We start from the raw sequence: 26,278 nt of genomic DNA, 5'->3' as shown, positions 1-26,278 counted from the left end.
TTGATTCAAGTATTGGCACCCAAGTTCCGACGATCGCTTCCTTGAGGCTCGAAATGTGCTGTTATCCATCAGGGAGGGATCGACGTCGGCTTGAGCGTGGATTCTGGTCGGAAGTCGAGAGGAATGCCTTAGTCTTGAAGACACTCGACTACAAGGACATCGATTTTCAGCAACACAAGGAAGATTATGAGTGGGGCGACTATAACAGCGACTCGGATGCGAGAATCGACCGCAGGAAATTCATACCTTATACCAAGAGGACCGAGATACACAGAATGCGCGTCCACTTTGCTACCCATCCAGACGTCGAAATCTACTCGAATGATCCAGATATACCCGATATTCAGGTCCATTTGATCTCTGAGACTGTAAGAAAAGTACGTTCAGGTTGGGCTGAGATCGGGCATATCTCTTTCGATTGGGAAGTGCTCATGGATCGATTCTTCGGTGAGGAGGCTATGGTTCGTCAGCAGCGACCACTCGGAAACATCCAGCTCGATTAGCACATTTCCATTTCAAGTGTCGCGGTTGATGCCACTCAAGCACCATCTGTTAATGCTCCGATGGAGTTTAGCTACGCCTCTCGGAGCAAGAGCGACGACTGCTACTACATCACCGCCTATCGTGACCGGCTGCAAGAATCGTTCGCCATAGCCAAACTTGAGATGGATCTAACGTCAATTGACGGAACGCTGCCGGATAGTAATGCAGTCTGTGTACATAAGCATGCGGAATGGTTGAGGGAAGCAAAGAACCGGAGAGCCATACGAGTGGGGATGAAGATATTGAATGATCTGCGCTGGGCGAATACTTCCTCGATGAGGCATTCGATGACACTGAGGACGGGAGACATGGCCTCGAAGCGGGTGTGGACAGTAACAACAACGACAACTTAGCACGGCTGTGTAAGTGCTTCGAAGTCTAGTCATTCATCGCTCAGTGATTGTGCGAGGTGTGCGTCAATGTGCGCTTTGGTGCTTATCACTGAGCAGAAAGCCTTTCCGGGCAACCTTCCATGCATCCAGTTTCCACGAGAGCTGCTTCTTTCCGCGTTCAGTAATAATATGTATCTAGGATCATGCCCTTCTGTACCGCAATGTGCTCGAGAAAGAGGTATCGAAGAGATGTGGCTGTACCACTTCTGACCGTGATTCGCCCCAGGTCATGATTCTTCTCCATTTTCCTGGTTCGCTCCTGGAACGCTTACGCGATGGAACCTGGATAGAATACCACACGGAGTCAATCTCGGATAGAGGGGGTGTACCACAGTTCTGACCCTGACCAACTTCAAATGCCCACTAGTCGATGCGACCTCTTTTTTTATCTTGTGGCTACCTGGCCTTGTCAACTAATTTCAGGAAATACTTTCGATCAAAGTACGACTGTCACAACTCGCAATCACCTTGCAAAGTGCTCAGTTCAAGCCAAAGTTACACAGTAAGTCAGTTCTGTGGTGAGTATTCAGTACGCAATGTTGACTGACCGGCAGAGTTTCCACAAATTGCCATGACCGCTTTACAACCCCGTACAGGTCTTGGGTTCTTCCGAACGACTCGCGTGTTCCTTGAGTTGAAGCCAATCGTAGGCGAAACATGCTGTATCTGCTTAGATCCATACGGCCCCGGCCATAGGGCCGTACGCGTGCATTTCAGAGCATGCATGCACACCTTTGGTCGATCATGCCTCGATAGCTGGCTGGAAAGCGGCAGTCCAATGAGCCACTGCTGCCCGACTTGTCGGAAGCAATGGTATACTCCAAGCCCTGATATGGACGACATAAGACAATCTGTAGCAGGCCGCTTGACGGCAACGCTCACCTTCTTGCGCAGTCGCGTTAATCGTAATCGGTCCGCAGCGGCTGGAGTGCACAATGCCACCGACAGCGTCTCTGGCCTTCCGCTCGGGGCCACCGCGCAGGAGATCATGGAGAGAATATCTGAGGACCTTGCGCGACTTGAAAACATGGATTTCGAAAATCTGGGTAACTCACAATACGTCCAAGAACAGCTGCGGAATCTTGAAGTTCGCTTCGAGCTGCTTCGCCAAAGCATGCAGGACTCGCAAGCGTCAAGGAGGACCTCTTCTCAATTCAACGTCCTCGGACATCCGCCACGCTCTTTCGATGATCTTATTGGCATAGGTCCAGCGACAAACCGATTCCCAGTCAACTTCCATCGAGGCCGCGATTCTATGGGGAGTTTAGAGCGACCCCAAAGCCAGCGTCCTGGCTACCAGCGGAATCCCTCCCCGCCACGGTACGAAGCAAGAACTAGATCGTCTACAAACACAACAATAAGAACACTCAGACCCAACTTCGCTACTGAAACATTTCCTCCAGAGTATGATGAGTCGGGTGGGCTGGGTCAATCAAATGATGCGTTAGTTCAGCTGCAGACATTTCTGGACAGCTACACGGTTTCAAGCTCCGCAGAAGAAGCACCAAGCAACACTGCAGCGGCGGCTGGTGAAGCGTCAACTTCTCGTAGAGTACAGTTTAATATCAGGCCGAGTTTGCAGGGAATCAGCCCAGATACAAGAGCGCGCATGGCCCAGATACCTGACACATCTGGAGTTCAACATAGGTCATCTCTAATCCACTACTCGCTTTAGCGTGATGGGCTACGATATCTACCATATTTCGTCGTACATATGCAGATTCATCACCGACCTGAGCTTTGCGCTCCGACCAATTAGACATCGGGGGTGGGATGTTGGGATATGTATACACCTGTAGTCAGAGAATCAAGGGACAGTGTCAACGTAGAAACGAAAAATACATATAAGACTTGCATACACCTTGTTCCAATACAGAAGAAACTAAGGGCTGGGAAAGGGACCTCGGTAATCGTACAGAGGCCGTCGTTGGCACATGCAGTGCATGTAATGCTGTGGATAGAAATACAAAAAACCCAATTGAATATGTTCCTGTCTGAAATCTTGTTATTCTTTGGAAGGAGTTCTTGTGTTGACAGGTGTAAGAACCTAAAGTGTAGAACATTCTTGAAGCCAAGCAGGCTTGGCTACAACAGGGTAAACTGTTGGTGCTTGAAAACTGAAAACAGATTGAAATATTTGCGAAACTTTGTAGCGACGTGGTCAAATCAAAGAAAAAGTTATGTTCGACAGTTACTGTGACAATGTCAAAACTTCTACACCCTCCACTTTAGACACTTGCGATGATTATACAATGCCACGATGTATGCTTGGCTCATAATTGCCGAAAGAAGAGAAATTACTTTTCCAAATTGGTAGTCTTCACTCATCGCTCCTACTCCCATTCCGTAATATTTACTTGAACTGATCCTCCGTAACACCCTTACCCATCGCCGCCGTCGAGCTCACACCGCCACTAACCATCTTGAGCATATTGTCCACATAATTCGCTCCACTCCACTTCTGATGCGTAAGAACATCGACCTTGTTCTCCGCCTCCGGCTCTTGGATGATCTCGCCGTACGCACGCATACCCTGCTTGGCATACGCTTTCGAGAAGGTGTCCGCCATGAGCGCACTCTGGTGCAGACCAGCAAGCGTGATGAATTGCCAGCAGTAACCGAGCTTGGCGAGACGCTGGATGTACGTCTCTTGCTCATCGCGGGGCATGGCGGTCTTCCAGTTGAAGGAGGGAGAGAGGTTGTATGCGAGTCTGCGGGTTTGTTAGTCTTGGCTCGGAAAGGGCTTCCGTGGTAAAGGCTTACTTTTGCTCGGGCCAGACGGCATGGACACCGTCTGCGAACTCCTTCGCTTGGGCGAAGTCGGGCAGCTTCGACTCCATCCATATCATGTCGCAGTAGGGTGCGTAGGCAACGGCGCGGTTGATGGCGGTTTCGCAGCCACCCTGGTACCTGTAGTAGCCCTCTCGCGTCCTGGCAGCTTCCCAGTTGAAGTAGACATCGACGCCTGTCAAGCCTTGTGCAATGGCACGAGCCTCGGAGTTGCTCTTGCCCTTGCTCTTCTGCAAGAATTGCTGGATGAGGTCTTGCTTGTTAACGTGTACACCGGCATTGATCGTGTCAATGACAGCCTCGTGGTAAAGCTTCAAGTTCGCCTCCTTCGTCCATGCGTCTTCGATCGCCTGGAGCTGTGCACCATTCTTTCCAGCTTGCTCAGCAGCGTACATGAGCTCGCCGAGTGGCTGGAGTGCCGGGTTTGTACAACCCATGATGTAGTAGTGATCGCGTGGGTCAATGGTCGAAGTGATGAGGGTAGCGGCTTCAGAATCGGTACGGGCGACCGCGAGGAGATCGGTACCTGGAAATGCGTTAGTATCTCAGCTTTCGCATGTAATGTCAACTTCGTGACATACCCATGATATCTGCCTGAGCACGGATAGCAACCAATCGGTTGATGTGCTCGCTGATTGGTACGAGCACTTTTCCAGCCATATGGCCACACTTCTTTGTGCCTGGCGCTTGATCTTCGATGTGAATACCAGCGGCGCCCTTCTCAATAAACAGCTTCGTGAGCTTCATAATTGCTGTCAGGCCTCCGTGTCCAGTATCTGCATCGGCAATAATTGGTCGGAGGAAGTCAGTGTTCGCGAGCTTCGCACGGTCTGCTTTTGGTGTGGTCAAGCGCTCTTCGCGCTGCTTTCGGTCGTGGAAAAGCTGTGCCATGAAGAGATGGCCAACTTTGTTAGGTACAGTGGTCTTGTTCCGTCAGTTCCAAAGCTCAATTAACCTGGTTGGAAGACTCACGTAGGGGTAATCTGCCAGATCTGGACCAGGCTCGTCGGTCGAAGATGCTGTTGATGAACATTGCCAGCCAGAGACGTATACAGTGTCTAGGTACTTGGCCATCTGTGTAACCATAACCGGGTCAAGACAGCCATATGTGTAGCTGACATCGTTGTTCTTGGCACAATTAGCCAGCGTTTGGAATACGAAGACGCCTTGCTTACCTTGAATCGTTGTTCCACGATGTTCCAGAGCTTCTTTGATTGGCTATTACTTGGGTATTGGATCTTAAGGTTGCCTCTCTTTGCGACAATCTCCTCTGCGGTGAATGGCCTTCGGGTGAATCGCCATCTTGAGTCGGTCCACCATTGCTTCACCTCCTGAACCTCCTTCTGAAACTGCGCGTCTTCTGCGTCTGCGTGTGACATGATGTACTAAATTGATGTCGTATTTGAAGGTAGACGGAAATGTTTGAGCTAACAAACAAAGTGTTCAATTGAATGCAGAGTTCCAAATGTCTTGGAAGTATAATAAAGAAGACAGAATAATGTGGGAGAAGCTCTTTGATGTATGATCAAGCTATGATGACGCTACACGAACCTCGGAACCATAGCTAAAGTTTCACTCGGTCAACTTCCGAAGCCAAGTCTAGCACATATCCTATGGGGAAGAGATGCGCCCAGAACCCAGAGCAGCATGGTCTGATCCCATGTGAACTGCCATTCAGAGCTCGGGGAACCCCGGCTGAGCGTGCCATTGGACCGACTGACGTTCCCGAGGAAGCTTGACACCATAATCACCAGCATGCCTAGCGTTTGAGATGCCCTCGGCCCAAGGGCAAAGACGTTTTGGAAAGCATGACTGGCGTCGATCTGGCGGAGAGTGGACCAGCGGAGGCATGACGTTTGCCAATTGCTTGGATTGACTTCATGTCTTCGGCCAACATCCGCGTTATCGACACGGCGTTTGCCTCGAAAGAGCTGTGCGTCTGACCAAGGAGCCTCCCCGTTGTCAGATGTCGCGTGCAGCTTCACATGTTAGTGCTGAACGCGTTCTTTTGTTCTCTGTGCAGCATGTGAAGATGCGCAAGCGGACGTTCTCCCCGGATTTTCGGCTAGCCGCGCTAAACCGGAACCGCTTTTTAACCTCGGCTGGGAAGCCCAGATCGCTCCTCATCACGATCACAAGTTTCGTTGCATCAAATATTTACACATGCGAGTTGAGTGCTAGCTATTTTTACTTTCCATATAACGATGCAACTGAACTAGCCTTTCAGAAGGCCATATCCGTGGCATGCAGAAGTCGCGAGCATAGTCCCTACGAACCACCACCATTCCACATAGCCGTATTCTACGTCTCTGGAGCAATCCCTGAACATCTTCGTTGAACACCCGTCAATACCCGCGTTCTGACTCTGAGTCCGTAAAGTTGCGAGCTGTAACGCGCCTAGCCAGCACAACAGAACCCTCACGATTACATCCATCAAACCAAGGACCTCCGCAAAGCCAAAACCAAAGCGCTGAGCCAAGAATAACTTGGTCACTATTTTCCTGTACTGTCTGGAGCCTATGCGAGCAGGAGAGCTTCGCATAAACTGGTCCATTTCCGAGAATGGCAGGGACCGTACATCCTCTGTGGTGAACTCGGCCTTGCTCGGCGTAGACGCGGCATAAGCAGGCGCTGCTGGTGGGCACCGAAGTCTCCTCAGAAGTCTCCATCTCATCTCATCAAGGTAGGTTCTGTTCTTGAAAGATTGGTGAGGCTCTGAAGGTGTTCGTCGGTTGAAGAGTAGTGGCAGGAGCTCGGGTCGCGATATCCATAGCGTCCGATTCTTCTCGTCGGTGAAGATGCACTCTCGGTCGAATGCTTCAGACGTGTAGGCGTAGTGGACGAAGCGTGAGTAAAATGCTGGGGTCAAGACACGAATTTCTAGCTTTCGTAGGGGTATGTCACGCCCTTGTATATATGTTGTTATGATCTCTCGAATCGGGCTGTCGGGTATGGCAGTATGTAGCGTAATGTGAAATGGTTCCTGCGACCGATGAATGAGCTGGAATAGATGTTCCTCGAAAACATCGCAAAGCGTACTGGGGATGTCAGTGATTATTGCGATTAATTGCTGTTAGAGACTCACGCTTCGGTCGCCGTTGGAAGACGGCCCACGCCAGTATGCAGGACTTCAGGTCGAAACCAAACATGTAGGCTCCTTTTGAAGAAGAGTAGTCCAGCCTCCTTCACGATTCTAGGGAAGGTAACGAAGCCAACCCACCACCAGCTCAGAATGAACCGCAAGGTATCAGATACGCTCATGTGATCTTGGTCCAGGGCCGGACCAGTCGAGTTCAGTCGCGCAACAAGTTTTGCATGATCCTTGGAAGAGATGAGAGTAATCGTGTTGTCGACGACAGGCGTGTCATACGTAGCGTACGGGAATGGGTTCTGAGCTCTCAACACATAAGATCCTTTCCTGGAGTTGAATGGGGAAACATGGAAGTCTTTCATCCATATGTCATTGAAGCGTGACTTTGCGCCTAATGGTAGATCTGGTGATGACGCTTCGCTGTCAGTCGATTGAGGAGTGCTTGGCACCACGTTGGATCCATCGAGCAAATACATGCGCCTCTCGCCAAAAGTATTGTTGACCTCCAGGATCATTTTGGTGAGCTGGTGTTCCGAGTCGTATATGTACCAGAATGAAACAGGATTAAACGAGTACCCAAAGAAGCGCGGTGCTGTAATCAGATAAGCGTATGACCAGTCGGCGTCGTCCACATTCTGTAATTGTCAGTATATTTACGTAGTACTTAGAGAGAACTATCAAAATTCTTACCTGGTCTCGGAGATACAACTTCAGTTTGTTGTAAAACCCAAGTGATCCGTTCCCTCGAATAAGATAATCTTCAGCCCTGATACTCATCCACCAGCAACCAAGTTGGGCATCGCCACTCCCAAGCGCAGTACCATCAGGCCTGACACCAGCCGGAATAATCGGGAAGCCGCATTGCAGATATGAGTATTGGAAAGCGTGCCGCTTTGGAAACATGCGCGCATGCTTCGTTTGACAAGGAAAGATCTTCGCTTTCGGATACGACACATCCCACTTCGAGAGCGTGAGGCCCTTTAATTCTTCTGGTGTCCTGTCATGGGTACCGGATTCGCGTCGTGCGAGGTACGCGACCAAAGCAAGCGGGACCGCGACGCAACAGGCCACAACCCACAATCTTACCAGGTCCGAATCATCTAATCCTCGCGTTACCAAACCCTTTAACTCCGCTCTTGCCAAAATCGCATTCCAAACACCAAACACTACAGAATCCATCAAGATCTGACGATCACCGTGGTACCATCTCACGCCAGCCCCAGCCGCCCATATCGCCAGCAGCGGCGCCGCTCGCCACCCATCAACAACACCACCCGGCACAAGCGCAACGACGCTGCAAATGAAGAAGGACAACAGGCCAAACCGGCCTCGCGCCGCAATTCCCATGTGTGATAAAAATTTACAATGATGCGAATTCTGGAGTGGAAGCACAGAAGTCGTGGTTGTTCATAAGAAGCGGCTCCAGAATTCCTGCGCTATACCCGTTCCATCGTGTCTTTATGCATATGCAGGGTCTCGGGGACCATTCACCGAGCTAGGGATTATTTGAGATTTTGAGCACGACTGGCAAACTTACCTTTCATCCGCAATATCTGGGCTGGAATTTCATTGCCGAATTGTTGTCCGCCTCGAGAAATTTGGTGTGGACGGGGCCCCTGAATTGGGGAACGACAGATGCTGCAAGCCGCGAAGTCGGCGAACGCAACGTCATGCGTGGTAATTATCTGTCACCATAAGGGATGAATGGAACTTGGAGATTCAATCTTAGTGCACCCGCTGCGGATGCGCATCACCTCCTCGTCAGCAAAGTCTATCTTGATGCTAGAATAGACATGCTTTCCATCGCAAACCGCGATGTATTGTAGTGTTTTTGGCTGTAGTTGTATCTTATACGAGACTCAGTTAGGTTGCCATCTGCTCGTTACTGAGCTGCTGTCCACTTAGATTCACGGAGTCTCTCGTCCTCAAACTTGTCAGTTAAAGCTTCTGTACTGCCATCGCGGTGTAAGTAAGCACCAATTGCCTCATCAATTGTTCTGCCTGTCGGTGCAACTCTATGCGATAAACGCGGCCGTTGAGGTTTGTACAATGCCTAGAGCTCTTGGAACCCAGCGTTTGCCCGTTCAAGCCACACTGGCAGCGGAATATGGGAGGCAATTGTACAACTAAAAAGCAAGAGAACAACTGCCGTGTTTGTAATGTATGCCTAACTGGTCGCAAAGTAGAATGAGACGAGGTCCTTACTGCACTCGTGTTTCTTGCAACCAAACGCCTCCTTGAATTTGGAACAAACTGTGACAAATTCTCAATCATTTTTTAACAAGTCGTACCATTCTGCGTTCTCTCGAACAAGTCCACATACATTACTCGAGTTTGGCTGCGCACTTGACGTATATCGTTGATGGGTCGTTATAAAGCCGACAATTATTGAAGAACAGCTTAAGGTTATCGATAAGCAGCTTTGGAGTGGTATAAAAGACGTTATCAAGCCTCTTCTATAGTCAAAAAATCCATCGGTAATGTAATAGTATCGTAATAGCTGGGGACTCCGTCTCTATCGACTAGTTTTAGGAAAGACCATGCTTGCTTGTGATTTTGTATTTGGTACAGAAAAACCCGGCAAACATTGAAATGTCGACCTCGACGTGGTTCACGTGATGGTGCATCCATCTTCGGAGACCAGCTGGTAGCCTGTATAGCGGGGATGGATTGTGGATCAACCAGAGTTATGACACCGTTGGCCCATTGCTGAGGCGATTGATTGATGACGTGGCTTTTGCTCAACGTGCGAACCTTGGCGTGAACCGTTTCTTTCTGCTTCAGGAGCATACGTCCAACCCCGATGTAACGAATCCGAGGAAGCATAGTGTACTGCATCAGTGTACCTCCCTCATAGTCTTTGATATAACACATCCGGTCCAATTTTGGAAGAGTAATTTCTTTACTAAAGCCTTGCTTTTGAAAATATCCAGTGGCGAAATTGTCAGCTTAGGTCAGGAAATGCATAACAGGAGAAGTGGCTTTGACATAGTCCTTTAGATGGGCTATGCGATGTGCGCCGTAGCCTTTGACTTGCTGATCTATTAAGACTGCACAAACTCCTCACCATGTAATTGGAATGACGAATTTATCCCAGCTGTCCTCCTCGTCTGCTCTTCTCCATTCATCGATGCCACCCACAACCCCGTCCGCATCCACCTCCCAGTCACCGCTCTGGACCATCTCAAGCCAGTTTTGGAGAATACTGATTAGTCGTACAGCATGCATCTCGGTAAAAGGCTGATGACCCGGCTGGTACACGTCTGCAAACGTGTCATCTGGCTCCACATCTTCAGCGTCCTGAGTGTTTTCACCAAAACGTGCTCCGTCACTCTTTCGGGCGTACCCTTGCGCACCAATGCGGAACGGCAGAACTAGCGTGGCTTCGTCCTCAAAACTATTGTGCGATAAATTCGTGCATGATAAGTATAATCCTGCGTGGTATTGTTCGACCTCACTGAACGGGTAGCCGAAGGGACATTCGTCTCCAGATGCAGGTGCCATGCGGGGCGAAGTGCCGCTCACTGCACGGAATAGCAGGACAGGAATTAGTTCCACGTGTTCAGCATCGGGGTGTATGGTCGCAAAGGGCTGTGGAGTGATATTTGAAGAATCCGAAATTTCTAAACCAGGAGCGATGAATCGGAACCGTGGGCGCCTCACCTTCTCGATGAAATGATGCGCAAAACCACGTTGTGGATTCATTACATCCAGTATCGTTGCATCGATCAACGGGGTCGAATCGTCTTGCATACCACTTCCTTCTGGCATACGTGATTCAATCTCCTGGACCAGGGAGTCAAAAACGGCCACCGTGTCTTGAAGAATCTTTGGACTGTAGGGTGCGAGCGTCCATGGTGCTTCCACTTCGCCAGTGTCAGAAGTAGCAACAACCTTGCCCTGCTCAATCATATCCAGCCATGCTTCGAGCACAACTTCCAGCGGAAACCATTCCGTGCGACCATTCTGAATAGTGTCGCCATCATCGAGGTCCACACACATGATTGCGGTGTGTTGTTCCTGATCAAACCTGTCCAGGTTCAGCCAAGTGATTTTCCACAGCTGGTCCCATACAAGGAGGACTTACACCAAGCCCACCGGATGTGATCCAAACGACGAATTCATATTGTAAAGTACGATATTTTGCAATATGCTGTCCTCAGAGGAGTCGTGATTAAAGGTTTCGGATAGTTCATGGATCAGCGAGGGAGAGAAAAGGCCGGCGACGTAGTAAAAGAATGCGTGGCCATCCTCACAGTCCACTTCATACGCTCGTTCCAAGAAGGCGATGATATCCGGCGAAAGAATATCACGAATTGCCTCAGCCTCGTCGCCATGGTAGTCAAACCATGTCTTGCGGTTCCGCTCTAGGTCTTCTCTCGATTTGCCCGAGTGCACCCACCCGTGTTCAAGGATCTTGTTGTGGAGCACAACGCACTTATCGACATCCATGATGTGGAGTAGGCAGATTCTACACGAGAGATGTTTGAACGAAAAACGTGCGCGCGAGGAGGAAGGGCTTTTTAAAAAGGTGGCGGACGCGCTATGAGACGTAGAGTCATAGACTAACACGCGCTAATGCTACGAATAGAAAAATAGTAAAATACTACGTCGCTAGCTTATTAGAAATAAGCTCTAGAGCAGCAATTTGTTTCCTTATAGTAATTCTTACTAATTCTATAATATCTATATTTACTATAGTATGTACTAAGCTATATTCTAGTTCACATTATTGTTCAGAACTCTTCTTATTCTTAACTCCAACTCTAACTCTAAAGCAAATAATGTGTTTTATAACTGAAGCGCGCACCTAACTAAGTTACGCACTTTACTCTACTAAAACGCCTGCGCAGCAACGTAGCGTAATACTATAATAAATTTATATACTATAAATATAAATATATTATTTATTAGAAGCGTTACTATCTTCTGCATCCTCTATCTCTACTTTATAGATGCAGGCATTATATCTAGTCTTACTATAAGTGCTGCAGCGCCTCTCTGCGTATACTCTCTTTAATAGTCTATTACTATTATTATAATAGTTCTCTGCTATTATAGTAATTAAGTCTAATACCTTACTAACTATTAAGGTCTTCTCTACTTATATATATTATTATTTACGCGCCTTATACTTTATTATTACTTCTATAGCGTCTTAAAAGTAAGTTATTTCTTCTTATACTAATATTATATTATATGCTATCTACTAAGCGCCTTTAGTTAGCTATATAATCTTTTTATCTATTAACCTTACTATAGAACTTACGCAGTTTTATACTCTCTATTAAATAAGTATACTCTACGCTTCTATCTTATAGGCGTTATATAGTATCTTTACTTACTAAGCACTATTCTTAATAGTTATTAATAGTAGAGTATAGAGGCGTACGTTAAGCTTTAATAATACTGCCTCTAGGCTATATAGAACTAGTCTAGTGCCTTAAAACTCTATATAAACGTTTTCTGCTATAAATATCTTCTTAAAAGCAGCTTTAAAAGTTAGTAGAAAAGTTTCTTTATTAATATAGTAGATATAACTACATGCTAAAGCTAAGATGCTATTACTATATATACGCTTTAATAGCAAGAAATATATAATATTAAGTAGCTATAAGAGGTATAATAAGTGCGCAGGTATATAGAGAATAATAATCTTCTTCTTCTTATAGCGTTTCTAGAATTCTACTGCGTAATAGCTCTTATAGCTGTTAATAATAAGTAGCTTATATACTCTAATAAGATATATATAAGAGTTAAAGTATTTAAGCTAAGTAAGCGCTAGATTATTATTTATCTAGCTAGTAGAGCTAACTTAGATAACCTAGTTACGCAGAAGATTATAGAACTAGTTTAAGATAAGAACTTTGCTTATAAAGATAAGAAAGAGTAAGATTATCTTCTCTATTGCGCTAACGCCTTATACTAGCATAACTTACTTATAATTACTAGGCTAGAGCTTCTTTACTTTTCTAGGCTTCTCTAAACTTATTACTATAAGCTAAGAGGATATCTTACCTATTAAGAAGCTAGACTTATTAAAGTTATATATATTCTTATCTGCGACTCTATATTTCTCCTTTATATCTTAAACTAGCGCAAACTAAGGCTAGATAACTGCTAGGTTCTTATAGGCAGCTTGCTAGCAATTATATAGATAGCTCTAGCGCTTACGTAGCTTAAGAGTATGCTTAATAAAGTTATTAACTTAGTTCTTGCTAATAGGCTTGCTAGCGTGCTCTCTAAGTAGTCTATTAGCTATATCTTGCATATTAGCCTTTAAGATAGGCAGACTGCATATAGAATACTTAAGTATATGCTCTATAATTACTTTCTCTTTTAGTTTTATTAGGCGCTTTATATTTAGTTTACAGTTATATTAAGAATACTTTCTATTATAATAGTCTTAGATAGTTATTTTAGGAACGTTATAGATAGCTGCAGCGCGTCTAACGCTCTAAATTTGCTAATTTTATATATTAAGGATAGTAATCTATATATCTGCTTTAGTATAGGAATTTTAAGCTTAGCGTTATTAAGATATTATGCGTTACTGCTGCGTAGGCGTTTTAGTAAGGTGAAGTGCGCGACTTAGTTAGGTGCGCGCTTCGGTTGTGAAACACGTTAGTGTACATAATATATCATCGCCTGGCTTCAAAGTAGTATTCCAGCTTTTTCTTCGGCAGTAAATCTAAGACTTCTGCGTAATTGATAAAGTAGACATATCAGATAAAGGATTATTCTAACGCTGTAAAGACAGACGTAACCCAATTAGGACTTATCTCTGTAGCTATGCAAAGAACAGCTGTGAAAATACCAACCCTCGTTTGCGATAGGTTGGAGTCGAGAAGAAATATGTCCAATAGTCTTGCCTATCTAGCCTTCTCGTGGCCGCTTGACAGTCAGGACAGGTTGCGCCCTTGGCCCCTGCGCAGGATTGTAAGATGACATTGTTAAATTAATAAGTGTGGTGTGGTCTACTACGCCGCGATTTAAGTAGCTGGTGAGTAGTAAAGCTGTTGTTGTGATGGATTAGAACGATGAAGCTTTGTACGCCGGCTGCTTTGCTCGTCTACGGATACTAGTTGGCAGCCGATCAGACTCCACCGCGTCCTCAGATCCCGTGCCCAGCACCTGAATATCTATCAATCCTTCTTTTTTTCTGATGGAAGGCAGACAGATCAAAGCACCAAAAGTCGAAAGGGTGTCTTCATTGCGGAACCCGGGACCTGGAATTTAGTCTATGCCTGTAGCTGTCAACCATGTGACCACACGCAGTCGCGTCACTTCGGCTCTTCTATCCCGGCCAAAGTTTCACAGTGAAGAAAAGTAGACTGATCGTCGCGATCACGGATAGCACAGACAATCGCAATACTAACAATGTAAAAGGATAGATGACAAATTCGACTTAAAAGAGTGAAAACTGCTTGTGAAGGCTATAGACTGATAGCATCGCTACGTCGATGAATGAGTGTAGAAAGACCTTTGCGTTATCTCCCTAGCACTCATTGCACTTTATCTTGTTTTTGTTATTCTTTTTACTAATACATCTTATTAAATTCTTGAAACTGCATGAGTGTATTCGCTATCTCTCTAGTGAAACAAGGGACTGAACTTATTGTGACACGAGGAGCACCATCACAAAAGCTCTACTCTGCTACTTCGCTTAACGGCTAATAAGAATGAGATCAAGGCAGTTTACCGATTGATTGCATTGCAAGTTTTGGCTCAGACAGCACTATTATCCATTCAGATCGTCAAGATTACTTGAATGTGCCAGCAATAGATGAGTTATTACTTAGCTTATTGTTTCTTTCTATGGTCAAGCACCCACCGCGTCTGCTCTTCAAAACGCTTGAGCTCCTGGCCTTCTAACGTCTTCAAGCCATTTTCTCGTAGAGTGGAAAAGAGATCTACAGCATCGTCAAAGAAGTCAGGGGTGGTAAAACCGGTATCATCCACTCGGCCTTTCAAGTCATCCCAAAAATCCCGCATATCGTTATAGCTAACCGCGTCTTCGTGGCTTCTCTGGATTTCTTCAGCAGAGAAATGGTATGGGCAAGCGGCTGTTGAGCCAGCATATTCTTTCCAGTCCCTAGAGCAGTCATCAGTTCCCAGACATGACTGTCAAAAGTGTAAATAGCGCTGCGTACCTCTCAATTCGAATCAAACAGTCACGAAGAGGAAGGACGTCTCCGTCCCAAGACGCAGAGGCAAATTCCACAACATTGCTCAACATCTTTCCATGAGGATATCTTAGCACCTGATTCAAAAGGGGATTCCGACCAGCAGTTTTATGTTCGTAACTATATACCTGGACAGACTGCTGTACCTTATACTCCACTAAGCTTCGCTCGTCTTCCGGCATCTCCTCGTATTCTGGCGGTAGCTTCAGCATAATGTCGCCATTGTAATCCAGAAGTCGTGGTGCCCTTGCTCGGAGGATGAGAGGACCAACCCAGCAAGATTGCCAATCAATGACGCTCGAGATTTTTCCGTCATGGACGAACAGGTTGCCAGGGTGTAGGTCGCGGTGCCAAAGGAAGGGTGCAAGTAGTTCAGGTTCTTTTGGAAGTAACTTAGCAATGACACTAAGATACTTTCCGAGCAAGTCAATGTGGGCCCGAGGGTCGCTCTGGCCTTTGGAGGCGCTCCATTTCTCCGTAGAGGGCGGCAAAGATTCAGCATAGTCACTGAGCCAAGCGATCTCGCGGTGTGCGATTGCTTCCACATATTCAGATGCACTACTCCCTTCGATGGCTGTCAGTATGTTGGTTAGCTCGTTCGCGATGGAGGCTTACGTACAAGGTCCACGATCAACAGCCATTGCTGCCCTTTGTTTCTCCCAGAATGCCCTGTCGACTGTGGGACCAATGACGAATCTGTTCGCGACATCTGCTTTGAAACTATCCATAATGTTACCGGTGATTTCTGCGGTCTCGCACCCAGGAAAGCTGTCTTTTCTATGATAGAGTGCGCCATGTCTATTGTCATTAGAAAAGTCACTTTATAGAGCCTGTGAGTTAACGCAGCTACGCACCTGTTGAGTGATGCAGAAAGAAGCTTCTCGTCAATGGCGACAAGCTCAGTCACAATTCCCAATTGATCTTTCAAATCCATTGTATCCCAGATCTTCGACAGTTGTATGCCTTGGGCTTCCTCCACGATGATGTATTCTGAGCCAACTGGGTTATCAGCTGTAGCACAGTAGGCCCGAATCTTTGGTACAGGTATGTCAAGGATTGATTTTGCCTGTATGAATAAGTACCCACCGAAGACAGGAAGTGAAATGTTTGTCTCACAAAGTCCATTGTAGCAACCTCTGAGGTGGTTGTGTACTTGGGAGGGCCTGCGTTGGGATGAGGAATGCGTGCCATCAAGACCGATCCATTGTCCATCTGGAGGCGGAAAACCTTGTTGAAATTTCCTTCGCCAATTTTGCTCATAGAGACACACTTCTCGGACCCGGCAATGCCCACAGCGACCTTCTGAAGTTCATTGACATTGAATGCGCGATAGCGTTCGCGAAGTTGTTCTTCCTCTCCCCAAAGCCATCTTCCGGAAGTGTAGTGAAAGTAGTCATGGGACTCGTCATGATGCGTGTTTGCCATAGCTTCACCCTTATGCGCTAGATAATTACGCAAGGTAGAGTGAAACGGGCGCGCATTGATCTGTTTAATATGTAATTGCAGGCGATGAAAAGAGGTACGCTGCAGGGGAAGGCGAAGAAATGACATAGAAGCGGTTGAAGAACTAAAGCTAGTAAGAGTTTGTGGTTGGGCTGGTTCACAGTTTTGTGTCGCAACGATGATGGACGCGAATCGTGCCGCTTACTGAATACGGCCAATTTTGCCAATTTTGTGGTAACAGAACGAGAGACAGCAAAGCTTCCCGTCCGCTCAGCAATATCTACGCAGCGCACCGGCGGATTAGTAGTCAGGTGGGTGACCACTGGCCATTTCCCGCTGTTGCATGTTTTTGCCATGTTTTTGCTCGTTAGTTTGCCATACCATAGCAAGGTTCTGCACTTCTAAAGACGACGTACATGTCTCTGTGTACCATAACTCTTCTCTTGACAGCTATCTAAACTACTACACCAACATCGTTCTTCCTTTTTTTTTTCGTGCTTACAATCCCCACCGTCCCGGCGCCAAACTCCTCACATCCGCACTGCTCGCCTTGCCTTCCCAAACCATCTGTTCAAACAAATTAGCCCATCTCCTCATCCATGTCCACATCTAGTCGACTTACCTCACTAAGCACCCTCCCCGTTCCCGGCCCATTCTGAATTCCCCAACACGTATGCCCCGTGCCCAAAAACACTCCTTTCACCCTCGTCTCCCCCACAATCGGCCCTCCTCCTCTTCCTTCGACATTCGGGAGATAACACGCTTGTCTTGCAGTAACCTCTCCGTCGCGCAATTCCTCGCTAATACTGCTGACTTGACTGATGATATCTTCGCACCTGCTCTGGTCGACTTCTACGGAGGAAGATAAGGCGGGGAGGGGGATGAGTGTGTCGCCCTCGCCGCAGGCGTAGACTTCGGCGTTGGGGCGGGCGTAGATTTCTGGGGTGGCTGTGGAGGTGCCGGTGGTGATGGATGTGAAGAGGCAGTAAGGCGAGACCGGGCGGGAGGGGCGGATCGTGACGCTGTGGGCTCGCAGGCCGGAGATGGGAGCTGTGGGCCAGAGGGATTTTGTCCAGGGGCCGGTGGTTAGGATGGCGGTGTCTGCTGGTATGGTGACTTCCTCTTCGCTGTCTTTGGACTTGTAAGTCACTGAGGTGACGGCGCCGGAAGATTGGTTTATAGCCGTCACTGAGCCGAGGATTAGTTTCACTCCGCGCTCTTCGGCCAGCGAAGCCATAGATGTGGTGAATTGGTACGGGTGAACTTGAGCAGTTGTTGCTGGGGTGCCCATTTCTTCGTAGCTTTGGATACCCTCGGCAGCTACCCAGTCCAAGTCCTTGGGCACGCCGGCTGCGCGCAATAATGCCTTTGCTGACTGCGTGCGCTTCTGCAGTGAGACGGAATCCTCGCTCTTCTTCACATCTTTGCTCTGCTTGGCGAGCACACCATACATATCAATCTGCCCAACATGTACTTTTCGATAGCCCCAGCGCTCCGCACCACCATGTTTCTCCGCGAGTTCTTCATGCAGTTTGTAGCTCAGTGGCACGATGCAGGATGGATAAGCCCAGAGCCCAAGGAGACCGCCAGCTTTACCTGATGCGCCGCCTGCAATTTTTGTGGCCTCTAATAAGGTAATTGTGTCTCTATCTTTGTTGAAGTTTTCATGGTGGGAGAGGAAGTATGCTGTGGTCGATCCTATGATTCCGCCACCTGTAGAGATTAATCAACATTTCTTCACATGGAGAAAATTCGATAGGAGGAATTACCAATGATAACAATATTCCGTCCCTTTTGCTCAGCTGCCATGATTTTGGAGATAGTTGAAGTCGCTCTGAGCATGAAGGTATGTTGCAAGTTCAAGTGTGGCGTTGTTCGCTGTGGAGTTTTGAAGATTCGGTAAGATAATACACCGACGACGTCATAGGTCAATCCAATCAAATGATTAAGCTGCATCGCCCAACAATGACAAGTAGGGAATCAATCATAAAAAGCAATCAGCCACCCAGCAAGCATGTAAGCCGTGAAGAAAACTAATCACCTCCGCCCATATCTCCGCCTCCAAAGTCACCACCGCCATCTCCGCCAAAGTCACCACCACCGTCTCCCCCGAAGTCACCGCCATCACCACCGTAGCCGCCACCATCGCCTGCATCCGCCATGGCAGATCCCAGCAGCGCACCACCCAACAGACCACCACCAGCACCCAACGCCATGGCGCCTCCAGCGCCCATACCGCCACCGGGTCGTCTTCCTCCTCCCATACCTCCCATACCTCCCATTCCACCCATCATAGGCCTACCGGGCTGAGCATAATATTGCCCTCCACCCATCGGCGCCCCCATCGGCGCGCCATACGGCTGTCCATAGCCTTGTTGCTGCTGCGGATATCCATGCGCCGAACTTGAACTATGTCCCGACGCCTTTCCGAGGAGCTTTCCCAACAAGCCTCCCTTGCTCTTGCCCTTGTCCTGCGTCGGCGCATCGTACGGCGTCTGTTGGTGGCCGTACTGCTGATCCGGGTACCCGCCGTGCTGAGCCTGGCCGGGCTGGGTGTAGTAGTCGTTCGAAGCGCCGGCGCCAGGGCCGTGGCCTCGTGCGCGCGCTTCTTCCTCGTCTTGGAGTTTGCGGGCGAGTTTCTCGTCTTCGCTTATGTTGGCGTATGGGTTGTTGGAGCCGAAGGTCGACTTCTCGCTCGGTGTTGCGGATACTCCTCCTGGAGCGTAGCCGGGTGGAGCGTGGTTGAGAGGTGCTTCACCGGCTGGGTATGCGGGCTCGTTGGGCTTCTCCCATTGAGACTTCTTTGTGTAGACTGAATAGTTTGTCAGTGTACATGTCAGACGTACTCCATACAATTGTGAGGCATACTGTTGACGAAGAACCACTCGTTGTACTGGTCGTTCCAAATAGCTTTCCAGCCTTCTGGGACCTTAGGTGGAGGTGGACCCTGTGCACATAAGCTGCTTGCCGCTTACTCCGACTTCTGTTCGCGAGACTCACTGATGGAGGCGCAAAGTCAGCCATAATGTGTGTCGACTAGTAGAATCGTAAATTCGTGTTTGTGCTTGAATGCAACCAGGACAATCTAGCTCTGTAGTTGCTGCAAGTTGTGTAAGACGTAGGTAGCAGCGGGGTGGTGAGCTCATAAGCTAGTGAACGCGCGCGAACTGGAGTTCGGGAACGCGTCATTGTGGCGACACATCCACAATTCACATGCCGGCTCAGCCACACTTAACAATAATCAGTGTAAACTGGGCAGAAGAGAAAATTTGATTGATTAATTGCGAAGTATGTGTAAAAGGCATATGTCCACCAGTCAGCCAAATTATCGCTCCAAATGAATGCATGATACAAGAAGCGCAAGTGACAAAGGGAACGTCGCAATAGCGGGCGTGGTTGAGGGTATGAGAGGCAAGCAGGCTATGCTGGAAGATGTACTCGTACAAAGCAATACAATAGGTCGAGACTGCTCAATGTCCTGCATGATCAGAGTAGTTGTTGGCTCAAAGTTTGCCAGCAGTCAGGTAGTCCGCAGCCTGTCCTAGGTCAGCCAATGCTCCGCGGCGAAAGCGACATTCTAGCTCACCTTGTTAATGTCATAGTCGAACTTCTCAAGCGCGTCAAGAGCGTCGTTACGCGCGTATCCCATACCGGTAAGTTTCTTCAAAATGGGGTCGTCGTGTTCCGTGCCAGTCGAAATGGCCCGACCGAGCTGTGGCATCTGTGGTGCCAGGGACGATGATGCTGCAGCCTCTTCCTTGTCAAGCGTGTCGAAAACAGACGACTTGCCGAACTCGGTCGATGCCTGCTGCGAGTTCTTGTCTGTCGAAGAGGACTCAAGGTTGGAGAAGATGGCGTCCCAGTCCTGGTTCGAGGATGACGGTTGTGGTGCTTGTGGCTGGCCAAAGTGTTGCGACAAGTGCTCAAAGTCACTGAAGCTGTCATCTGCGCGCTGTTTGCCCGTGGGTGTCTGCTGCGAGGCCATCGTGTTCGACTTGGACGCAGCGGGCGAGTCAAAGACTGGGTTGAACTCGTCAAGCCCATCGCTTCGCTGAGAAGAGAACATGAAGTCGTCGTCCGTCTTGTCGTCCTCCTTGGCCTCGGTCAAGTCGTCAAAACCAGCATCAAAGTCGTCATTAAATGCGGACCTGCCTAGCTGAGGGACATTTGCGGGCGGTGTAGGGCCCTTGTTCGTCTCGCTCGTTCCGTAGGAGACAGCGGAATGGTAGGCATCGGACGGTACAGTCGACGACGGGGTGTCTAGAGGAGGTGGCGAAGTTGTGACAGACTTGGATTGGGGCCCGCCAAACAACGCAGCTCCGTGACCGCCAGATGGGTTGTAAGACTTCTCAGGGCCCTGCGAAGTCGTAGGCGAGCCAGGCACGTCACGCGAAGGAAGAAGGCCGCCGAACTCTGGCGGAAACTGGTTTGATCCGCTTCGCTGAGGCACAGTTGATTCGTACGACGGCGGCGACTTCTGGGCGCCGGGAGTAGGCAAGTCGCTCAAGGTTGAGTCCAGGCGGCTAGCGGGAGCTGGCCTGCTGTACAGATCATCAGTCGTCGATGCAGTTCCTGGTCGAGCAGGCTGGGACACGGCGTCAGGACCAGCGCTGGTGCGCTTCTGGTGAGGAGAGGCCGAAGTAAAGTTGTCGTCGAAGCCGCGTCCATCATTGCTGTCGCTGTCATCGTCATGAGCAAGGTCCTCGATCGGCGGGAACTCCTTGTTGAACCTGTTTGAGTTGTCGATAGGACCATTGGAAGAAACGCTAGCAGAGTTTTGGCGGTTGGGACCGAAGCCAGCAAAAGCAGCATCAAAGTCTACCTTTCCACCGACACGAGGTTGTTCACCAGAAGCGGAACCGAATGGATCAGCGCGGTTGGTGTTCTTGCTTGCGCCGCTCAAGTTGCTCTCTCCAGTCTGCATCTGCTGGAGTGGAGATGCTGTATCACGAGGGAACGCTCCCGGAAGATCTTGCGTGACCTGCGATGGTGGGCCGAAGCTGGGGTAGTTGTTGCGCTCCTCGGGTCTAGTAGATCGCTGAGCATCGCTGGTGACGCTGGCAACAGGGGATGCAGTAGAAAAGGTCCTGTCGAACAAAGAGGGGTTGAAGTTGTCAGTCTCTGTGCGGCTGGTATCGGCTCGCTCGATGCTGGGCTTTTCAGCCACGGGGGTGCTGGCTGGGGAGGCCTTTGAGATCGTGGGTGTCTCGGTGCCTGGTACGCCATGTCGACTGCCAGGCGCGGAAACCTTCACAGAGGAGCTAAACGAGTCGGAACGAGGCACAGCATCCCTGAGTGGCAGGAAAGCTGAAGCGAATTGGCGAGACTCTGGAGGAGCTGGAGGCTCTGCACCGCGCGGTGACTCTTGGTAGGACGAGAGAGGCGGTGACGTTGAAGGTGTAGGCACATCAGGTCCCTCAGAAGAGCGAACCGACTGGCCAGATGGCGCAGAGAACGCACCCTGGTTCTGAGAATCGGGGCGGAAGGAGACGGATGGTGCTGCGCTCTGAGGAGGTCCGAACGCGCCAAACACGCTGTCAAAGTCCTTGTGGGGGCCGTCGCGTGCAAAGCCTGAAGGCGACATGGTGTTCTCCGTGACGGGTGCCGGCGATTTGCGGAAGAATGGGTTGGTGCTCTGGCTCGTAACAGATGCTGCGGGACTGACCACACTCGGCGTCTGGGCTTGCGGGCTGCGGACTCCGTCTTCTGGAGCCCTGCTTAGTTCATTTATCTCACTCTTGAGCTTCTCGCGCTCTCCCTCGTTCGTAGTGAGCTGCTTCTTGTTGATCGCTACCATGCCCTTCTGTTGACGAGCCTCGTTCCTCATCTTGTCCAGCTGGGGTCGCAACTGTCCAATTTCGACATTGATCTGACGGATACGCTCCTTCAGATTGCTGTTCTCGCGCTGGTCAGCCTCGAGCGCACCACCAACCTGGCGGTGTTGATTCTGGAGATCCTGAATAGTGCCCTCAATCATGGCGAGGTCTTGTTGCAGCTTGCGCGTCTCGTTGCGCGAGGACGCCAGGCGCTCTTCTAGCTCCTTGACTGCCTTGACCTCCTGCTCGTATTGGTTCTTGAACTGCGTCAAGCGAATTTCGAGGTCGCGCTTCTGCGTGTTGACGCTGTTGAGATCGCTTGCGGTCGTGACCTTCTTGTTCGATACTTCCTGCATCTGGGTGCGGAGCGTCGTCATTTGATTTGACATATTGGCCAACTCAGTAGAGTCTTGTGTCAGCTTCTTGTTGATCTCCGCATCAGTCTCTCCACCCAGCAGGTCATCCATAGCCGATGGTGGAGCGCGGCTCTGAGAGGTACCGGATTGACCAGTAGAATGTGATGTGAGGGTCTGGCCAAATGAAGAGCTCGGCATGAAAGGCTTGAATGTGGAAGCAGGGTTTCGTGGAGAAGGTTGGAACGGATGAGGCGAAGTAGGCGACGCTGCCTTGCTTCGCGAACGGGTCATTATCGAATGGACGGCTAAACGATGCAGAGCCACCGGTGGACTGTGGAGCTTGCGCGGGAGCAGCCGTAGGCGCAGTGAAGGCATCCAAGCCAAATAGATCGTCAGCAGCAGATTTGGGCTGAGGTGCAGGCGGCGCGGCTTGTGCTGGTACGGGAACAGCCTGGTTGGCAGCGGTGCGTAGAGATGGCGGGATCAGACTCGGCGGCAGTGTTGTAGGAAGCGCGTCGCCCTTCCGTTGCTGCCGGATCAAGTACATGGCCACGGAGAATTCGTCTCTTGACAGTTGTCCTTCTGAGTTGATGTCCGCAAGATCCCAGATTCCAGCCAAGACGTCCTCTGGCAGCCCCGAGTCGCTGAAGAAGCGCACTGCTTGATCTCCGGTAATGAATCCACGGCCCGTCGTGTCTACACCTTTGAATAGGTTGTCATACGAAGACTTCTCTTGTGGGCTAATCAGCCAATCGCTGCCGGTCGGCTGTGCTGCTGGAGGTGGTGCGCCAAAGGGAGGTCTTGCAAGCGGGCTTCCTTGTCTGGGCGCATTTTGGCCGCTGAACTGACGTGGGATGGTAGACTGGTCGGGACGTCCTGGGGGTGGAGGAAGCTGGCCTCTCCGTGATGCTGCCTCGTACAGGCCCGGTGGCAGCGCATTCGGCAGCGCCTTCATATTGCCTGTTCTGTACGATGCCAGCAGATGCATGGCAATAATGAACTCTGTGACATTCAGCGCTCCACGCTGCTCTGTGTCTGAGAGATTCCAGATGCGCCCGAGCACTTCGTTTGGTAACCGCGCCTTCTCGAATATCTCCTTTGCATTCTCGCCAGACAGGACGCCATTGACAGCCCCTGACTTCTCAAACAAGCCTGCGTACTCGGCCGCTTTGGCGGGCACCAGCGGAGGGACACGGATGGGGCCATTGCCGCTCATCTGAGGCTGTATCGAGCCCGTCGCCTGTGGAGAGAAGCTGGGGGCTGCCGACGGCGCGGCGGGTATATTGAGGCCCTCGAACTTGGGCAGCGGCGCAGCTGGCACCGGTCAGCGCATATCACCAGCATAACTCCATCAACACATACGTCTAAAAGCAAGCTCGGGCGCGGGGTCCCGGCCGGCCTGGTAGTGTCCGATGAGACGCAGGACCTGGCAGAAGCCGGCCATGGTCAACAGACCGCGGTTCTCCGTGTCTGCAATCTGCCATATCTCACCCAGCACCGCCGGCGCAAGCTTGGTGCGCTCGAAGAACTTGACGGCGATCTCGCCTGTTATGACGCCAAGCTTCTCTGTGTCGGCCTGCTGGAACAGGAACTGGAAGATGCGCTTCTCATCCGGCGTGAGGTTGAGGATGGGCTGGTCTGCACTTGCTTAGCTGCGCCGTCAACAAACAACGTCAATATGCGGCTACGTACTCAATTCGCCGCTGGCCGCGAGATCCGCCATGGCTGTGGCACTTCAGATGGGCGGGCGCGTGGTGGTGATGGGGGAAGCCTGCAACGAGGCTGAAGCTCCAAGCTGTCGTGTAATAGGCAATAGTGGTAGCGCGGGGAAGCTGCGTGTCCCCAGCGGCAGGCGAAGGAAAGTCGGGAGGCTGGCGGCGGCAGACGAATACGGACGACTACGACGAGACTCGACGACAGGAGGGAATAGCCGCAGCTCCAGGCGGAGAGGATGGAGATTGTGATTGTGATGGAGATGATCCGCCGCGGTAGTGAGACCGTCCCGGAGCAACATCCATGGATCCTCGTCGTGTTTCGCTGCTTGGCGCACTAGGAGGCCCATGGACAGGCGTACAGCAGCTGTCAGCCGTGTTACACGAATCGACACGTTGGTCTGCCGTCTCGATGCACTTCGTCCCGCGCGCAGCCCAACCTGGCCGCTCGTTCGTCTGCACATGACCGGGCTGCATTGGCCTGACGCGTCCCCGCTCCAAGTCGTTCCATCGTGTTCGACAACGCATTCAGTCAAGGGCTGCCAATTCGGCCATGTACGACACCGTGGACCCTGTCTGTGCAGACAAAAAGCCATGGAAGTGTCGCACAGCCTTGCAGCTTCCGCATTGAGAGGGTGATCATATCATTCGCTATGCTACAGAAACATCATGACTTCGTGGTTACACATTTTGTACAGTGGGGCCAGGATAAGCTCCAGGCGGCAAGCCACTTGGGCTGCGCAAGTGGCACGACAGACGTGTACAGCAATCTGAGCCGAAACATCGCGTCGCGAAGAGGTGTAGACGTGGTGAGGGGAGAGACAGCGGCTCAACGTCGCTGGTCACGGTTCTTGAACGGTTTGTATGGCGCAAACGCCAAACTGGGACTGCCTTCGTCGCGCCTGCCCCATGCCCGGCCAAGCAGCCAGTCCGTGACGCTGATGACCTTTGCCGTCTTCTCCCAGTGGCGTCCCTCGTCTGTGTGTTCAATGGTGTGGTTGATGATGCGCCCTTCCTCGTCGAACTCGAACATGAAGAGGCCAGTGAATTCCTCCTTGGCACGTCCTGAGCCTCCCACAATGCTCGTGATCTTCTCAACTACATCGCTGACTTGTCCGTTTTTCTCCGATTTGCCGCACGTCTGCCATTTGACGATCAGCTTCTCGTCCCGTAGATGCGCCGGAGTGAATGCGCTGCCGTTCTTGATCATGCGCTCAGACAGAATCTTGAGTTTCACGTTGCCAATGACAGGTACTCTGCCCCATGCGACTGGCGCCGTCCACAAAGCGGCCGTGTATGCGATCTTGCCACTCACATTGGGCAAGTGTGGGTGCGTCGAGGGAAACAGGTGGAGGCTGATATGTGGCGAGAGGATGTCTTGCGGGAGTGGTGATACCAGGAGCGTAGGCAGGCGCTCGTGTAGGATTCGGATAGCTTTCAGAATGTCAGCAAACATCCTCCCACTTCTATGATGGAGCATGTCGCATACTGTTTCCCAGCTTCAAATTGCGCTCCGCCAAGCGCTTCTTCTCCTCCTCATCCAGCTCAGGCCCTCTACAGGGCGACGAGCTCGTAAACCAATTCCTCGACACCGTTGCCTGCCGTGGCCTCACATCTGTGATATTCCTCTGATACTGCCTGAGCCCAAGCAGCCGGGGCGCCGCGAGTGCTCGCGCAGCATGTGGTGAGAATTGAGTGCGTGCAGAGGTGGAAAACCGCCGCATAAGACCTGTGGTCATCTGTACGGGTAGAGATATGCAACCATAGAGAATGCGAATAGGTTTGCTAGGTGCTGAAGTTTGGTGGAAAGGTGCACTAGCCGACCCCGAAGAAGAATCGCGACGGGACTAGTGAGGGACTGGGGTGTAGTTCGTGACGTAGCGTGGTCCCGCATGGCGAACATTCCATCCCGTTCAGCGATGCTACCTACCGACGCGCGATACCGCGTG

General features: G+C 50.2%; 9 protein-coding genes across 9 annotated transcripts; 1 reads left to right on the top strand and 8 right to left on the bottom strand.

The window, feature by feature from the left end:
• Positions 1-53: 53 nt before the first annotated feature.
• SNOG_05627 (hypothetical protein) lies at positions 54-2,610 on the top strand (the record flags this gene model as incomplete). Its single annotated transcript, XM_001795974.1, has 5 exons — positions 54-377; positions 570-875; positions 1,075-1,258; positions 1,378-1,437; positions 1,532-2,610. 5 exons carry the CDS (start codon positions 54-56, stop codon positions 2,608-2,610), a joined length of 1,953 nt encoding a protein of 650 aa, XP_001796026.1.
• A 510-nt stretch (positions 2,611-3,120) lies between these two features.
• Positions 3,121-5,200, bottom strand: SNOG_05626 (hypothetical protein). Its single transcript, XM_001795973.1, has 5 exons — positions 4,901-5,200; positions 4,698-4,853; positions 4,307-4,649; positions 3,699-4,251; positions 3,121-3,646 (listed from the first exon to the last, which is right to left on the bottom strand). Exons 1-5 carry the CDS (start codon positions 5,102-5,104, stop codon positions 3,289-3,291), a joined length of 1,614 nt encoding a protein of 537 aa, XP_001796025.1. The 5' UTR covers positions 5,105-5,200; the 3' UTR covers positions 3,121-3,288.
• A 740-nt stretch (positions 5,201-5,940) lies between these two features.
• SNOG_05625 (hypothetical protein) lies at positions 5,941-8,163 on the bottom strand (the record flags this gene model as incomplete). The annotated part of the gene is made up of 3 exons (XM_001795972.1): positions 5,941-6,763; positions 6,811-7,451; positions 7,507-8,163. 3 exons carry the CDS (start codon positions 8,161-8,163, stop codon positions 5,941-5,943), a joined length of 2,121 nt encoding a protein of 706 aa, XP_001796024.1.
• A 1,716-nt stretch (positions 8,164-9,879) lies between these two features.
• Positions 9,880-11,268, bottom strand: SNOG_05624 (hypothetical protein; the record flags this gene model as incomplete). Its single annotated transcript, XM_001795971.1, has 2 exons — positions 9,880-10,846; positions 10,904-11,268. 2 exons carry the CDS (start codon positions 11,266-11,268, stop codon positions 9,880-9,882), a joined length of 1,332 nt encoding a protein of 443 aa, XP_001796023.1.
• A 3,655-nt stretch (positions 11,269-14,923) lies between these two features.
• On the bottom strand, positions 14,924-16,427 carry SNOG_05623 (hypothetical protein; the record flags this gene model as incomplete). The annotated part of the gene is made up of 4 exons (XM_001795970.1): positions 14,924-15,576; positions 15,622-15,779; positions 15,857-16,068; positions 16,119-16,427. The coding sequence occupies 4 exons, from the start codon at positions 16,425-16,427 to the stop codon at positions 14,924-14,926; spliced, it is 1,332 nt and encodes a 443-aa protein (XP_001796022.1).
• A 516-nt stretch (positions 16,428-16,943) lies between these two features.
• SNOG_05622 (hypothetical protein) lies at positions 16,944-18,254 on the bottom strand (the record flags this gene model as incomplete). The annotated part of the gene is made up of 3 exons (XM_001795969.1): positions 16,944-17,012; positions 17,068-18,158; positions 18,215-18,254. 3 exons carry the CDS (start codon positions 18,252-18,254, stop codon positions 16,944-16,946), a joined length of 1,200 nt encoding a protein of 399 aa, XP_001796021.1.
• A 224-nt stretch (positions 18,255-18,478) lies between these two features.
• SNOG_05621 (hypothetical protein) lies at positions 18,479-19,469 on the bottom strand (the record flags this gene model as incomplete). Its single annotated transcript, XM_001795968.1, has 3 exons — positions 18,479-19,257; positions 19,314-19,392; positions 19,446-19,469. 3 exons carry the CDS (start codon positions 19,467-19,469, stop codon positions 18,479-18,481), a joined length of 882 nt encoding a protein of 293 aa, XP_001796020.1.
• Positions 19,470-20,022: 553 nt separating this feature from the next.
• SNOG_05620 (hypothetical protein) lies at positions 20,023-24,340 on the bottom strand (the record flags this gene model as incomplete). The annotated part of the gene is made up of 4 exons (XM_001795967.1): positions 20,023-22,747; positions 22,770-23,931; positions 23,980-24,255; positions 24,310-24,340. 4 exons carry the CDS (start codon positions 24,338-24,340, stop codon positions 20,023-20,025), a joined length of 4,194 nt encoding a protein of 1,397 aa, XP_001796019.1.
• A 616-nt stretch (positions 24,341-24,956) lies between these two features.
• SNOG_05618 (hypothetical protein) lies at positions 24,957-26,068 on the bottom strand (the record flags this gene model as incomplete). Its single annotated transcript, XM_001795966.1, has 2 exons — positions 24,957-25,763; positions 25,819-26,068. The coding sequence occupies 2 exons, from the start codon at positions 26,066-26,068 to the stop codon at positions 25,159-25,161; spliced, it is 855 nt and encodes a 284-aa protein (XP_001796018.1). The 3' UTR covers positions 24,957-25,158.
• Positions 26,069-26,278: the final 210 nt, after the last annotated feature.

Source organism: Parastagonospora nodorum (assembly GCF_000146915.1).
Source record: "Parastagonospora nodorum SN15 chromosome Unknown scaffold_8, whole genome shotgun sequence".
Lineage (NCBI taxonomy): Eukaryota > Fungi > Ascomycota > Dothideomycetes > Pleosporales > Phaeosphaeriaceae > Parastagonospora > Parastagonospora nodorum.
Note: the sequence above shows the minus strand (reverse complement) of the source record. Positions and strands in the feature narration are given on the sequence as shown.

Bases quoted from the DNA above. Each gene is read 5' to 3' on its own strand.
- SNOG_05626 (XM_001795973.1), bottom strand. From the start codon at position 5,104: ATGTCACACGCAGACGCAGAAGACGCGCAGTTTCAGAAGGAGGTTCAG. The intron at 4,854-4,900 runs GTAAGCAAGGCG...AATTGTGCCAAG, and splicing joins TCGTGGAACAACGATTCAAG to AACAACGATGTCAGCTACAC. The intron at 4,650-4,697 runs GTGAGTCTTCCA...TGACGGAACAAG, and splicing joins ATCTGGCAGATTACCCCTAC to ACCACTGTACCTAACAAAGT.